This window comes from Schistocerca piceifrons, chromosome 6 (assembly GCF_021461385.2).
Source record: "Schistocerca piceifrons isolate TAMUIC-IGC-003096 chromosome 6, iqSchPice1.1, whole genome shotgun sequence".
Lineage (NCBI taxonomy): Eukaryota > Metazoa > Arthropoda > Insecta > Orthoptera > Acrididae > Schistocerca > Schistocerca piceifrons.
Window position 1 is genome coordinate 592677051 of NC_060143.1, and position 16194 is coordinate 592693244.

Here is a 16194-nt window from a genome sequence, read left to right on the forward strand (position 1 = left end):
TATGCATCCTAAGTACTTGAAACCGTCCATCTGTTCTAACTTTGTTCCTCCTATTTGGCACTCAATCCGTTTATATCTCCTTCCCACTGCCATTACTTTCGTGTTGGAGATGTTAATCTTCATACCATAAACAACATGTTCACATAGAGAAAAAGAAATCATGACACACACCATGGACATTTTCTCAGAATTAGCTATTCTTTATCTAGATAAGCATTCTATCACAAATAAAGTACACCAGCTTGAAACTGAATTACACTCCTTGAGCAGCATAGGACACTGGTGTGTGCCTGTCTGTGACTCAACATCTCCACTATACAGTGAGTAGCAATCTATCTTTTTCATAATATTGTCATTATTCCATCCTGGATTATCCATTGTTAGACAATGAGATGAAGCATGTAGTACTAGTGTCACATGAATGCACAAGTTGTTACCACAGAATTATCATAAAGGGTGGGAGAAAAGGTATTTATATCAAGATGAGGAACCCATTTTTAAACCTAAAGGAGATGTGAATCACATTTAATGTAGAAAGATACTTTGAATTGGCAACCACTGAACTAGCAAAGCTAGACATCCATAAGGTAATCATTCCATGTGCATACTGGTCCCCTAATGACAATGTGGACATTTTCTTCAACAAATTAACTTAAGTTAATTGAGTTAAAACTGAAATAGTTACATTTTCTTCAACAAATTAACTTAAGCCCAAGAAAGAGTCTCAGCCCCCAAACTAACACAATAATATGCAGAGACATGAATATTACCAAAGATGTTACGGGTTGACCTACTTAGATTTTCTTATTTTTAAAAATTGCCTGACAAATAAATAAAGTGTTCCTACTCAAAAGTACTAAGAAAGGCCATTAAAAAATTAGAGAATGAGCAGATAATCTCAGGAATCAGTACTTCCAACAACAGACTTAAGGCAATTTGGAATAAATTGAAGAGAGAGATTCACAGTTAACAAGTGCATTTAATAATAATTTCTTAAATATAGTATAAAACGTACGGACAAACAGTTCCACAGCAAAATCACAGCAGTATGTTGAGGATGTAACTTTCATACAATTCAGTCATATGAATGTAACACAAATTTCTTCTTCTGAAATTAAGAAAATTATACATTCTACCCAAAACAAAAACTCATCTGGTTTGGATGGGGTTTCCAATAGGGAACCAAAAATTTGTTCCCATGTAATAAAGCCCATCTTATCTGGAATAATATGAAGTTTGAATGAAAAGTAATGCCTCCACCTTTGTTAATTGAGTTTGGATGGGAATATTTTCATATATCAAATGCAGAAATAATCCTTAGAATGTAATCTTTAATTACCAATATTCACTTTTCCACATAATCACCAGCCAATTGGATACATTTTTGCCAACGATGAACAAGTGTTCAGAAACCGTCACGGAAGAAGTCGACACTGTTTCCGCAACCACAGTCTCACAGTTCTCTCAAAGTCTTCATCAGAAGTATAATGATGTCCCCGCAGATCGTCTTTCATTATGGAGAAAGGTGTCAGCTTCATTCTTGTAACGTGAGAGGAATTTCTGACAAATTTCAAGTATGTGCACTTTCATTTCAGGAGTCAGCATCTGCGGTACCCATCGAGCACAGATCTTCCGATGGCCAAGCAAAGCAATAATATGGCCCACACATTCTTGTGAAATATCGATTGTGCTTGCAATTTCTCTCTGCGTGATTCACCTTCTGCTGTCAAAAATTCAATGACTGCACGTTGCTTAAATCGCCCTGACCGACCGTCTGCGCAGGGTTCCATACTTTACACTGTAACAATGCAACCGTGCAATGCTAAGGCTTCCCACCAACTGGAGCTGTAGAGAAGACGCTACAGAACAAGCTAGTACCTGGCACATACCAATGCTGCCACCTGTTGAAGAGTTCCAATGGTGGAGGCATTACTTTTCAGTCAACCCTTGTATGTAATGCATCATTAACTCAAGGCATTTTTCCAGAGTGACTGAAATATGCTGTTGTTAAACCTCTCTTTAAGAAAGTTGATAAGAGAGATGCCTGTTTCACTGCTGACTTCATTCTCCAAAATTTTTGAGATGGTAATGTATTCCACAATACTATCTTTAGCAAATCACAGTTTGTGTTACAGAAGGGTTGCTCTACTGAGAATGCCATTTACATCTTCACTCGCCAGATTTTACAAGCATTAAACAATAAAATAGCACTGACTGGTATTTTCTGCGATCTCTCTAAGGCATCTGATGGTGTGCATCACAATAATCTCCTAGATAAATTAACATTTTCGGGATTGATAGTATAGCTAACAATGGATAATGTCACACCTAACCAAAATAATGCAGAAAGTTTTACTTAGTAATTCAGGCAATATAGTCCAGGGACATAATTCTGTCTGGGGATAAATCACATATGGGATTCCTCAATGTTCAATCTTAGGTCCACTATGTTCCTCAATATTTTCCAGTACAACAAGCAGACTTAGTTCTTTTTGCAGATGACACTTGTATTGTAATCAATCCAAGCATACATACAGAAACAGAAGTATCATTGAGTGGTTTTCTGCGAATGGTCTCACCCTCAATTTTAAAGAGAGCCAACATTTTCAGTTCTGTACATCTAGAGGTACTACACTAATGATAAGTGTAACACATGGTGAGGAAATAACAGGTAAGTTGGAACCTTCAAAATTCTTAGGGGTTCATATTGATGAGAATCTAAATTGGAAAAAAACACATTTTAGAACTTCTAAAACAACTTAGTTCAGGAACATTTTCACTTAGAAACATTGCAAATCTTGGGGAGAGAAAAATCAAAGTTGACATACTTCACATATTTTCATTCAATGTCATATGGGATAATGTTCTGGGGTAACTCATTTTTAACTAAGTAAGTCTACATTGCGCAAAAATCTGTTGTGAGAATAACATGCGGTGCTCACCCACAATCATCTTGTAGACATCTGTTTAAGGAGTTGGGCAGTCTGACTACAGCTTCACAGCATATTTATAACCTCATGAAGTTTGTTGTAAATAATTCACTACAGTTCAAGAGGAAAAATGATGTGCATAATCACAATATCGGAAGGAAAAATGACATTCACTATTCTATATAAGATTGTCCTTAGCACAAAATGTGGTGCACAATGCTGTAACAAAGATTTTTTATCCTTTACCCAGTGATATAAAATGTCTGACAAATGGCAAAGCAAAATTCAATAACAAACTGAGAAAGTGCCTTCTTGATAACTCTTTCTATTCCGTAGACGAATTTCTGTTACTGTAAAGTGTAAAAGGTGGTGGGTAGTAATTAGTACCTCACATTTGTGTATTTTATTTAAAGAAATGTTCAGAATGTAACCATATGTGCAAATTAATTAGTGATGTGGATGTATAATGACTTATTTCACATCATTATGATCCATCGGACAAAATGATCCACTGACCACGTTACCAACTAACTAACTACCTATGAACTTGAATTCCATTTTGTTTCACAGATAGTCTTTCCTTTCCAGCATCGAACAGCTCACATTATGATCACAGTAAAAATCATGTGCACACTGAACAGTTTTTCCACAACATGTCTTATCTGGCCTTGAATTTGGTGTCACTAATATACCATGTTCTACTATCAAATTTTTGCTCTTCCTGATATCTGAAGAGGAAAATTCATTTTGCATTTAGTAACACATACATTCTGTATTGTGAAACTTATCTTTCAGTTGGGCTCTTATTTTTGTTTCTCCATTTTTTTCACACTCTTCTTTTACGAGTTGTGCCATATACATACACTCAAATACTGAGGCAACCTCTTTCTATTTTTGCTTTGGGTACTTTTTCTCACACTGAAGTCTCTTTTTCCTTACAGGAGATTCACGTAAAAACTGAGGGCTACCATAAAAAGACGTCAGTGACGGATACGATGCTATTTCATCTTCACTTAACATATTCTCAGGAAGTACCTAGTGCAGCTGAGACAACACTTGCAGGAGTTGATGGATTTTTGTGGTACTTGCTTTATACATTTGCAGCCAATTTTTCCATTTTGCAATATGTTAGGACACTTATTTACCATCCACAACAACCATTTCTCAAATTCTTCTGTACTCTCACATGACTCTTCTTTAAGTGGATTTCAATAGAACAATTTTTACTTGAAATACATTTTTTACAAACTACTTCTATACATTTACAAACTAGCCTACTTCTATGTACTACACTTCACAGCACTTGCACCTTGCAGTTTAAGTAAACAAGCCACACCAATGGAACAACCTAATTATGACTGGCTGAAATAAAAGCATCTGGTTGGTTGTTCAAATCAAGAAATTTTCACCAATTTGTCTGAATAATAGTGACTGTTATTGTCTGCTGTTCTCCAAAAAATTTGCATTCGCAGCTGCTACCAGCATTTTGTTAGTGTAATGCCACAGACACAATACTTTCTTTTTTTGTTTTGTTGATGGCGCCTTTGATGTGCCATCTGGATCTCTCCCATAATTATGGTAGTAGACTGGGCAATAAAATATTTCATAAAAATTGAAGGTGGAGTGTTTTGAGATAATCAAGGTCAATTAACTTAACGAGAAAATTCTCAGAAACCCGCCATGTTGCATATCAATGTAAAGCTCTATGTATTAGCTTTTCAGTGGTATAAATGTCATCACTGTATCAGAATTACAACCAGAACTGTAGTCATTTATGTTGCGACGGACACATGTAAATTTGTCACAATATCCAAACTTTGCAGGCCTGTAAATTTCTTTGAAATTGGCATGTATCACTGGAAGTTGGTGGTTTTCCATTTCTTAACTCGTTCATTGAATGCATCAAGTTTGAAAGAAATGTGGGTGGGTCGGATAAAGTGCCGTGTTCAATTGACATGGAATTACTCCAGCATTAGTTTTCCTCTCATTTGAGTGACACAGCATTGCTCATTCATCAGTACAATCGTGACGATAATATTTTCTTTGAAGTACCGGTATGTGGTAATAGCATGATATACTTCAAAGCACAGGGATTAATATATTCTGCTCACAGATGTCGAACCATTACAGGGATTGTGTCTATATACTTCGTGCATATACACGGATCAGACCATGTTTATACACAAAACTATTCTACCAAAATTTTTCATGGACATTATAAACGCAATTTCCAGAGATCTATCTGAAACTCAACTATTAAAAAAAGCTTCTGAATTAGTGTCTGAACAATGTGAGTTGGATCATAATTCTGGTCCTCGGATCCACGAAGATTAAGTGCAAAACCGTGTATCGGAAATAATCTCTCTTAACACAAAACATCATTATTGCTAGTAGTACTGCCCGCATAATCTCAAGGAACTGCCATTATTCTGTTACTTGTGTACCTGCTCGGAGGTTCTTCTTTCTGCAAACTCGATTACTTATTCAAATCTTGCTCATGCTACACAAAAATTTCAGTTCACAAATCAACAATGGAATTATGTACTATCGCGCTGTGATCAATAGCCATACGTTGCATGTTAGCCAACTGTGAAATTACAGAACACAGAATATTGCGAGTGCTACAGATGAAGGCGTGAGTAAATGTATGTCAGCACCTCTTTACAACATAAATTAAAAATAATTAGAATCAAGCTAAATACAAAATACATAAGTCAGTTTAAAAAGGAAAGTCAGACCTATTTTTATAGTATCAGCGGACTCCTGGAAGACACTCGGCGTGTTGGCCGATGGGAACCAGCTGAAACGACGTTCGTCAAAGCTAACTCAATGAGCTCTGACAGGTTTTTCTCGCTGCCAACCTAGCCTGATTTCGTGAGCAGACATCGCTAGTTTAGCTTATGGACCCGTTTTTGTACACGCGAAACACAAGACAACAATACCAGCCTACAATACATAATACGCTAGTCTACGGTCACTAGCGGGCTGAAACAAATGAATGGAGTCTGAAGTATTACACCGTGTTGTGGCTTGTCTATTCAGCTACGGTATTTCCCTCAACCGTTGCGCCGAGTTTCTTCTCGAAGTTGGAGATTCGTAAAAAAAGCAAAGACGAAATATGCGTCATTTTGGTCCCGTTTGCTGTATAAAATTGGCTCGAAATCGAATCGGGCTCCACTCACCTCCCCGGAGGAGGCGTCGACGCGCAGCGCGCCACCGAAGTTGCCGCCGGCGACGGCGTAGGAGATGGCGGCGGCGGGCCCCGCCTTGGGGGAGGAGGCGGCGAGGCGCGCCACGGGCTGCCCGGCGGGCGCGTCCTCGGCCAGCGCGACGCGCGCCTGCGCTGGCGCCAGCGACAGCGCCGGGAAGAGGGCGCTGGGACGCGTGCGCACCACCAGCTCGGCCGTGGCGTTGCGCGGCTCGCGGCCGCCGTCCGTCGCCGTGATGGTGGCGCGCACCTCGCCGGAGGCGGGCAGGGCGGCCGCCGCGCGCACCACGCCCGTCGCCGCCTCCACCGCCAGCAGCGCCGCCTCCGCACCTGCCCCAGCTGCCGCCCCCGCCCCCGCCGCAGACACCGACAACGAGAAGCGCACCTGTCCGTTGGCGCCCGCGTCCGCGTCTTCCGCCTCGGCGCCGAACACGAAATCCCCTGCCGTCGGAAACGAAAGAGGTGTATGTTTTTCAATCTGGTTCGACTATCAGCTACAGAGAATAAAACAACACAAGTGATGCTAAAACTAACATCGACAGGTATCTGCCAGTTAAGGCATGCAACCCTAATATCAAACGAAACATACTGACACGCCACTCACAAGGGAAGGTCACGATATGTTGTCGCGCAAATTACATCGATAGATAGCGGTCTTAATAGAGCAATAGAATATAAGAACACTAAAAAAATTGTAATTGCTATGGACTATTAGAACAGGAAATATGACTCGTCAAAGCTACGATGAGAATACTGTAACTATGAATGATTTATTACACAAAAGGATTTTTTGAGACAAATACTCAATAATGTGGCAGGAAGCACTCTATAACAGAGTTTACCTTCTTGACTACACTATCGGAGGCAAAAAATGTGCAAGTGAGCAATAACTGCATGGGCAACGCGTGCACAGCTTTCGCAGTGTGCACATTTGATGAAAGCAGCTTGGCCACACTTCTCGTGGAAACACTCTTCCGTTAACCGTTCTTCGAAGCAGCACTCCAAGGGCGTTTGAAATACTCCAGGAAAGTCTGCGGTGCAGCCGCATTGAAAAAATGCAAATTTGATTAAGTTGGAGGATCGTGTGGCCGAAGACTGGAAATACACACACGACTGAAGGCGTAAGAAGTGGTCTCTATGGCATATGTTAATGCAATTGTCAGAAGATACCATAATTGCATCCGAGACAAATTTTATAAAATTTTTGTGTGGACGGAAGAAGAAAACATCGGTAGGTTGCACGATGCCTGTGCACTTTCGCTGGAATCAGCTTCTTGATGAATTAAACGCATTCAGAAACTGCAGAGTTCTATAGTTTGTCATCTCTTGTGGACTTCCAGGAGTCAAAGGAAAGAAGGGAAGGGTTTCAGTTTTTTCATGTATATCTGGCCACATCACTTATTCGAGGAAGACTTTTAAATCCCTCTTCTTTATATTAGCAGATTTGCTAGCAAATGCCTTGATATTCGGTAAATTTATATTCATATTTGCAGGAAAATGGCCAGTGGGCTCCGATACTTATGGGGTAGCAGCTCAATGCAAGACATTACCATATAAGAGTAGTTACCGCTATGGCTCCAGCCCCACAAAAGACATGTTTGCTTCCTTTCACTGCGAGATTACGTTCAGATCTTAACTCTTTATCAAATCTTGACTGGTCAGTATGAATTAATTGATCTGGTTACAGAAGCTTTTCCTCGATGAGAGATCTTATTTCTCTCACGAACTGATAAGCTTTTTGTCGAATATCGACATCCCATTCTACCAACCGCGCTTGCTACTTTATGGGTTATTTTCCAGCAGACAATCTTCCTCTTACATTTAAATTTTGTGGATCATGTATTAATGCATTTTCCTGTCTCTTTTCTACAGTATGATCACGTAATTCAGATTTTTGTTTTGGTTTGATGAATTACAGTGTTTTAGCCTGTTTTCAGATACTACAACACAGTTTTGCATTTTATTTTCCTTTTCTGTGACAACACTGTTGTAATTTTCAGGCACGGTGTCAGGTCAGTTGCTAATCCAGGACGACACAGGCGGTGAGGATCAACATTTCCATCTCCTTGATTTAGCAGTTTTTCCATATCTTGTATGCATCAGCCTGATAGCCTTGTGAAAACTTGGTTTTCTTGGAGACGATGGCTTATAAGATGAAACGCCGCTTCCGTGGAAATCCGCCACTGGTGACTTTGCTTCATCCTTCACTGCCATGGCACTATCATTTTCTTCATCTGATGCCTCTTCCTCTGATGCCTCTTCATCCGTTACAAGTGCAGTAAGAACTGCTATTAAACACCCTCTTCTGTCAACTGTTGCGTTTTTTGTTCGTAAATAACACACTCTTCTCGTGTAGATACATCTTCTGCAATACCAAAGTACTCCACCAACAGTTTCACAGTTGCTGCCTGTCTCATTGTCCAAGGTGAAACACATGCTATCTCTGTAAACACACTTCCACAGCACAAAGATAACCAGATATACTCTAACAGCAAGCAAAAACCCTTGTGACGTATTGTGGCCAGTGCGCTGCTTGCAGAGAGGTACGTAAATGGAGAGAGAGGTTCAGCAGGGAGAGGCAACCTAATCCTCCCTCTTCCGTCAATACCGTTGCAGCATAGCTTCCATTTCCGCGTTAACGCAGTTTACTCTATAATGTTGTGTTTCTGAAGAATGTAATCGTTTTCTGTATTCCGTACAGTGTTAACTCATTAATCGAAAAGTCGCAGATTAAAAGCACGCCGCTGCAGGGCCGGTGCAACGTTGTAAAACAGTAGACCCCAGCTCGCTCGTGAGTTTACAGACGAAGCGTCGGCGCGAGCGCGGAAGCGGTTCGTGGCCTCACTGGACAAGGTATAAGTCGCCTCAAGCACTCGTGTCGGGTCAACCTCACTCGGGGACCTGCAGACTATCACAACAACACGAAAACGCTACACTGCTTTGCCGCTGCAGAACGGATCGTCGTAGCTGCGAAGGCAGTACAGCGACTCACGCAGTGGATCCGACACAGCTCTCGACGCTACTCAATCCCACGCAAGCCTCTTCATCTCTGGACAGCTCAACGTACTTCCATTTGAAGCTGCTCACTGTATTCGAGGCTCGATGTCGCTCTATAGTTTTGGTCCCTCTCGCTTCCCTCACTTCCCAAATTGACAATCCTCGGCAACTCAGGATCTGTTCTGTGAATCGATTCCTTGTTTTACTCAGTCATCCACAGATATACCATAGTTGTTTGGCTGCAAATCCCCTCCCAGTAGCCGAACATAATCATTTCCAGTCAATGATCGTTTCATTTCGAGCAGAGGACCAGTCCATTCCATGTAAACACAGATCGATTGAGTACTTTCTCATTACTTTTTCAATCTCCCTATGAACTGTTTATCGTCCACATTCCACTTCCTTACAAGGCCACGCTCCAGACAGATGTTTTCAGAAACGATTCTCTATCATGTAAATTTACAGTGAAGCGAAAAAAGTCGTGTAATACGTCCAAATATCGTGTCGAAACTCATTTTGCCCGGCGTAGTGCAGAACCGCCGAGGGGCACGGCCTCAGCAACTCGTTGGAAGTCCCCTGCAGAAATGTTGAGCCGTGCTGTCCGTACAGCCGTCCAGAGCTGCTAAAGTATTGCTGATGCAGGATTCTGTGGACGAACTGACTTCCGATATTATATGTTCGATGGGATTCATGTCGGGCGATCTGTATGGCCAAATCATTCGGTCGAATAATCCACAATATTCTTCAAATCAATTACGAACAATTGCGCCCCGGAGACATGACGTTTAGTCATCCACAGATATACCATAGTTGTTTGGCTGCAAATCCCCTCCCAGTAGCCGAACATAATCATTTCCAGTCAATGATCGTTTCATTTGGAGCAGAGGACCAGTCTATTCCATGTAAACACAGCCCACACCGTTATGGAGCCACCATCAGCTTGCACAATGACTTGTTGACTACTTGGTTTCGTAGGGCGTGCGCCACACTCGAACCCTACCGCCAGCTCTCACCAGCTGAAATCGGGACTCATCTGCCCAGCCGGCCGCGGAGGTCTCGCGGTTCTAGGCGTTTCAGTCTGGAACCGCGCGACCGCTACGGTCGCAGGTTCGAATCCTGCTTCGGGCATGGATGTGTGTGCTGTCCTTAGGTTAGTTAGGTTTAAGTAGTTCTAAGTTCTAGGGGACTGATGACCACAGATGTTAAGTCCCATAGTGCTGCTCAGAGCCATTTGAACTTCATGTGCCCAGGCCACGGGTTTCCGGTCGTCTAGGGTCCAACAGACAGGGCCACGGGCCCTGGACGCCGCAGGCGATGTCGTGCTTTTAGCAGAGGCACGAGTGGCAGTCGCATGCTGCCGCCAAATTTCGCCGCATTGCCGCAACGGATACGTTCGTCGTGCGTCCCACGTTGATTTCTGCGGTTATTTCACCCAGTCTTGCTTGTATGTTGGCGCTGACAAACTCTAGGCAAACGGCGCTGCTGTCGGTCGTCAGGTGAAAGCCGTCGGCAACTGCGTTGTCCACGGTGAAAGGTGATTAATACCTGAAGTTTGGTATGCTCGGCACGCTCGTGCCTAGTCTGCTCACAGTTTTTAATCTACTTGTTACTCCATCACTAAAACATGTTATGGCGTCCATCACACCAGTCTGAAAACACGTCAAATGAATTCGCAACTGCGAATAAGGACTGCCATCAGCTGTAGAATGGAATGACGACAGTGAAAGTTTGTGCCGGACCGTACTCGAATCCGGATTTACTACTTATCGCCAGCAGTCGCCTCACCATTTGGCTATCCGCGCACGACTCACTGCCCAACCCAAACTTCCACACGTCGTCAACCATGCATCTACGACCTGTACTCGTACATCCGTTATGTGTATTCCCGTACAGGTCGGACGTACTTGAAAGTCGCATGTTGTACGGGAATATACATGATGGATGTACGAGTTCAGGTCGTAGATGCATGGTTGACGACGTGTGGAAGTTTGGGTCGGGCAGTGAGCCGCGCACGGACAACCATATGGTAATACGACCACTCGCGATAAGCGGCAAATCGAGATTGAGTCCCGGCCCGGCGCAGATTTTCACTGTCGTCATTCCATTCTACGGCTGATGGCAGTCCTTATTCGCAATTGCGAATTCATTTGGTGCGTTTCGTAACGGATGTGGTCGCCGCAGTGCCTTGCACAGTATCAGAATAACACAGACGCTGACTGCAGTATCGTACCAATCTCAAAAGATGACATGGCAACAAAAACATGCCGCGCAAAACATAATTAAACGCAAGTAATCTAGTGTATCGACAGAAATATGGATTGCAATAAATCCCTGCTCTTATTACAGTCGACATGTTCGTCAAGGTTATCACACAGACGAGCTGCTATGGAAATAGCGGCGCCAAAATTAAGTAACGAGAAATTGTAGCACCAAAATTAAGTAACGAGAAATTGTAGGCAAGGTTTTTTTTTTTTTTTTTGTCTGACAGCACTGTGACAGCTAGGCATTCGAGCGCCGCATCTGCTTTACAAAGGCATTTAAACGCGAAAATGATGATGTGCTATATATTAAGTTCATATTTTTAGAGTCACGAAGAATCACAGAATTGCCCTCATCACGGCCAGATCCCTCAACATCGTACCCCTCAGCAACTGCGGATGATCAGGATATAAAATACACTGAAGAGCTAAAGAAAGTGGTACACCTGCCCAATATGGTGTGGGGCCCCCACGAGCAGACAGAAGTGCCGCAACACGACGTGGCATGGTCTCGACTGTTGTCTGAAGTAGCGCCGGAGGGAATTGACACAATGAATCCTGCAGGGCTGCCCATAATAGCGTAAGAGTACGAGGGAGTGGAAATCTCTTCTGAACAGCACGTTGCAAGGCATCCCATATATGTTCAAAATGTTCATGTCTGGGGAGTTTGGAGGCCAGCGGAAGTGTTTAAGCTCAGAAGATTTCTGTAGAAATACTATTTGACGAAAAAGCTGAACAAACATCAGTCAGACCTTGAAAGGATTTCAAGGAGGTGCAAAGTGCTACGGCGTCAAGTCCAGCGCCGACGCGCCAGTCGGGAACGATAGAACAGAGACGGCTGTGAACATGACGTCAGCCAGTTGCACGCTGACCGGCCCCTCTCCAGGACGACAACGCGACAAAGTTAAATATTGTAATTGTTAATTTCGTAATGAAACTCATTAAAACGATTTGCTTGAATTTTGTCTAGCGATCCGAGAAGGCAGGCTTCCTAGATCCCACATATTTGACGTCAAGGCAGGATTCAACACAAAGAGTGGCAAATTGTTTTAAACGTTCAGATATGTAAGATTAAGCGTTGCACAGAACGCGTAGTACCTTATGACTACAAAATGAACGTAACAACTGAAACCAGTCGACTCGTACAAATAGTTGACATTAGCAATTTGTAGGGACATGAAGCGGCAGATGGTACGAGCTCATTGGCAGGTGAAGCAGGTGGCAGAGCTGGACTCACTCGTAGGATACTGGAGAAACACAGCAGTGTACAAAGGAGCCGGCTTACAGACTACTTGTGTGACCCGTTCTCGAATACTGCTCAGTTGTGGGAGGCCCATACCACACAGGAGTGACGCGGTACGCTGAACGTGTAGAGAGGAGGGAAGCGAGAACGCTCACAGGGTTGCCTGACCCTTGGGAGAGTGTTACAGACATGCTGAAGAGACAGGGCTGACAGACTCTCGGAGACAGGCGTACCAGGTGTACAAGTATGAAACCGGAATTTCCCTATAGATGGTGATAGCCGTCAGTGTAGAGCCCGTGAGACCGCAATTGCAGCGTCATCTGTCTCCTGTAACGGCTGACGACGAATGTCAACGCGCAGTAACCCAAGTTCCGCACATCGGTGGAACCGTAAACGTGTCGATGTTGGTGCCTACGAACTACGATTTGCAGACAGCACTAGTTTTCTGTTATCATTTGAAGAAAAGTGGCGCAGACTCACATCGAATGCTTTGCAAAGCTTTTGATGAACGTGCTCTCGGGAAAACACAGCGTTCCGAGTGGTTCAAAAAATTCAAAACTGGTAATTTTGACGCGAGAAACGACGAGCACCGGAAACCATCGATAAAATTCGAAGATATCGATTTTTCAGATCTTAGTGGATGAAGCTGATATTGAAACTCAACAGGAGCTCGTGGAGCAACTGAATGTGACGCAGAAAGCCGTTTCTCTTCGGTTGAAAGCTACGGGAAAGGCGCAGAAAGTAGAAAAGTGGATTCTGCACGAAATGAATGAAAGAAAGTCGTTTCTCCATCGAATAGTGACAGTTGATGAGAAATGGATGTATTTTACGAATCCTAAGCGTTGTAAATCGTGGGTGAATCCAAGCAAACCACCGATATGCACTGCAAGACCGAATCGCTTTGGAAAGAAGACGTGCTCTGTGTTTAATGTGATCAGAAGGGTGTCATGCATTACGAGCAGCTAAAATCTGATGAAACCGTTAACACTGGTCGCTGCCAACAGCAAATGATCATTTTAAATCGAGCATTATGTGAAAAACGACCGGAATATGGAAAAAGGCAACACAAAGTCGTATTGCTCCACGATGACGCCACATCACACACAGAAAAATGGGTCAGGGAAACGATCGAAGCGTTCAGTTGGGAAATAGCAGGGCATGCTGTTTATTCTCCAGACTCGGTTCCATCCGATTATCATCTATTTGCGTAACTGGGACACGCTCTCGCTGATCAACGCTTCAATTCGTAGGAAAATGTACGAAAATCGGTCGCTGACTGCTCCGATTCAGAAGAAGAACAATTTTTATTTGGCGTGGCATTGATGGCCGGAAATGCATAAGTAGCAATGGAGGTTATTTTGAATAAAATATTATTTATCAGTTTCAACAGACGTGTAGTTATTGCAACCGAATTCCGGTTTCCTACTTGTACAGCTGGTAAAGTATCCCGAGAAAGGCCGACGGTTCTAGGAATACACGACCGGCCCCTAGGGTATCGCTCGCTCCCGTAGGGATCGCGAGGACGAGGTCAGATCGGTTACAGTAGACGCAGACACACTCAAACGATCGGCCTCCCCGCCCTCCACACGTGAGAGGACCGGCAAGAAACCGTAATTGACTGGTACAGGGGGGCGTACTCCCTGCCACACACGTCGCACAGGTTTCCATAGCGTTTTCAAGTCGACGCGGACGCAGACACCAGTTTGCCGGGAGCCGGACAGCAGCAGCAGCGGCAGCAGCTGGCGCCAGCCCGCACCTGCCCCTGTGGAGTCGGGCACGTAGACGGTGTAGCGCGGCGCCGAGAAGCGCGGCGCGTTGTCGTTGGCGTCGGCGACGACGACGCTGACGTTGACGGCGGCGGCGCGCGGCTCGGTGGCGCTGCCGTCCTGCGCCACCAGCGTCAGCTGGTACGACGCCGCCTCCTCGCGGTCCAGCGGCTCCGCCGTCGTCAGCTCGCCCGTGCTGCGGCAAACAGCGTCACCAAAACACTGCACCACCAGTCGCACCTCGGTACATTTACTATTGCAAACAGGACGTGCGAAAATATCCGCGGGAGTTGACTAGTCGGAGATAGGCACAACAAAAAGACTATTCCAAATAAAGCTTTCGGCCCGCTTAAGCCGTTGGCACACAGACCGTGCATGCGAACGTCCAACGTTGAGCGCGCCGAGTTTCTGACGTCAGAGCGTGGAATAGCAAAAGTGGTTCAAATGGCTCTGAGCACTACGGCACTTAACAGCTGCGGTCATCAGTCTCCTAGAACTTAGAACTACTTAAACCTAACTAACCTAAGGACATCACACACACACACACACACACACACACACATCCGTTCCCGAAGCAGGATTCGAATCTGCGACCGTAGCAGCAGCGCGGTTCCGGACTGAAGCGTCTAGAACGGCTCGGCCAGAGCGGTCGGCTGGAATACCACGTTGGGGAGTCTTTCTGAACGTACAGAGCAATATCTAGCATGTCAGATGTTTTGAACGTGCGGCTGAACTTTGACCAATGCGATGGCAGAGCGCCACTGCGTCACATGCACGGCATATCTCTTCGGTGCAGAGCCGTGAGGCGCCGTATTGGCTTTCAGTTGAAGTTCGTATGTATATACGCCATTTCTGAGCACCGCAATCCGAGGAGCTATCGAAAACTGCCGTTAATTCTGTGATTCGTTGTAATGAAATGACGAGAAATGTATCTGGCCGAAGTGACCGAGCGGTTCTAGGCGCTTCAGTCCGGAACCACGCTGCTGCTACGGTCGCAGGTTCGAATCCTGCCTCGGGCATGGATGTGTGTGATGTCCTTAGGTTAGTTAGGTTTAACTAGTTCTAAGTTCTAGGGGACTAATGACCTCAGCAGTTGAGTCCCGTAGTGCTCAGAGCCATTTGAACCACTTTTTGACCTTCAATTTTGTTGTAGTCGTGTTAATCAGTAAGACTTCATAATGGCAGATTCCAGCAGAAGAAGCAATTCTCGTTGCTACTTACACGGCCAGCTGCGAGTTAACAGGTTCAGAGACGTACTTTTTATGCTGAGCTGGGCGAGCGAGCGAGCGAGTGCAGGCCTACGTTCGAGACGTACGCGCCGTCGCCGGTCTTCCTCGTGGGCCTCGCCCCCCACACTCTCACTCGCCGCCCCACCCCGTCATTGTCAACTGTGTTGTATAACGTTCCTCTTTCTCTTCCCCCTCGAGGCCTTCTCTAATGACTATTACTCATAGCGCGCATAGTTGAATTATTAGCCTGTGTGTGCGTGTGTGTGTGTGTGTGTGTGTGTGTGCCTACTGCTGACAAAGGCCTTAATGGCCGAAAGCTATGATTGTGTGAATCTTTTTATTGTGCCTATCGCGGCTCAGCGTCTCCGCTGTATGGTGAGTGTTGCAGTTCTCAACATCGAATGTAAACTGTCTTTTTTTTCCTCCTCGCTACAATAACTTTTAAATTATACTAAATCTAATGACATGTATATTGTGTAGCAGAAGGCGAAAAAGCGCTGAAGGACATGAAGAATCGCAAGGCAAGTGGAATCGATAACTTGCCAGCAGAAGTGATCTGTATT

The 16194-nt window shown here is 44.3% G+C and overlaps 1 protein-coding gene across 1 annotated transcript in view; it reads right to left on the reverse strand.

The window, feature by feature from the left end:
- The window catches only part of LOC124803478 (cadherin-related tumor suppressor), a 491307-nt gene that overhangs the window by 171739 nt on the left and 303374 nt on the right, over nucleotides 1–16194 (reverse strand). The window contains exons 11-12 of the mRNA XM_047264670.1: nucleotides 14393–14598; nucleotides 6113–6579 (exon numbers count right to left, since the gene is read on the reverse strand). Coding sequence (XP_047120626.1) covers nucleotides 6113–6579; nucleotides 14393–14598 — 673 coding nt within the window. The remainder of the gene's footprint in view (nucleotides 1–6112; nucleotides 6580–14392; nucleotides 14599–16194) is intronic.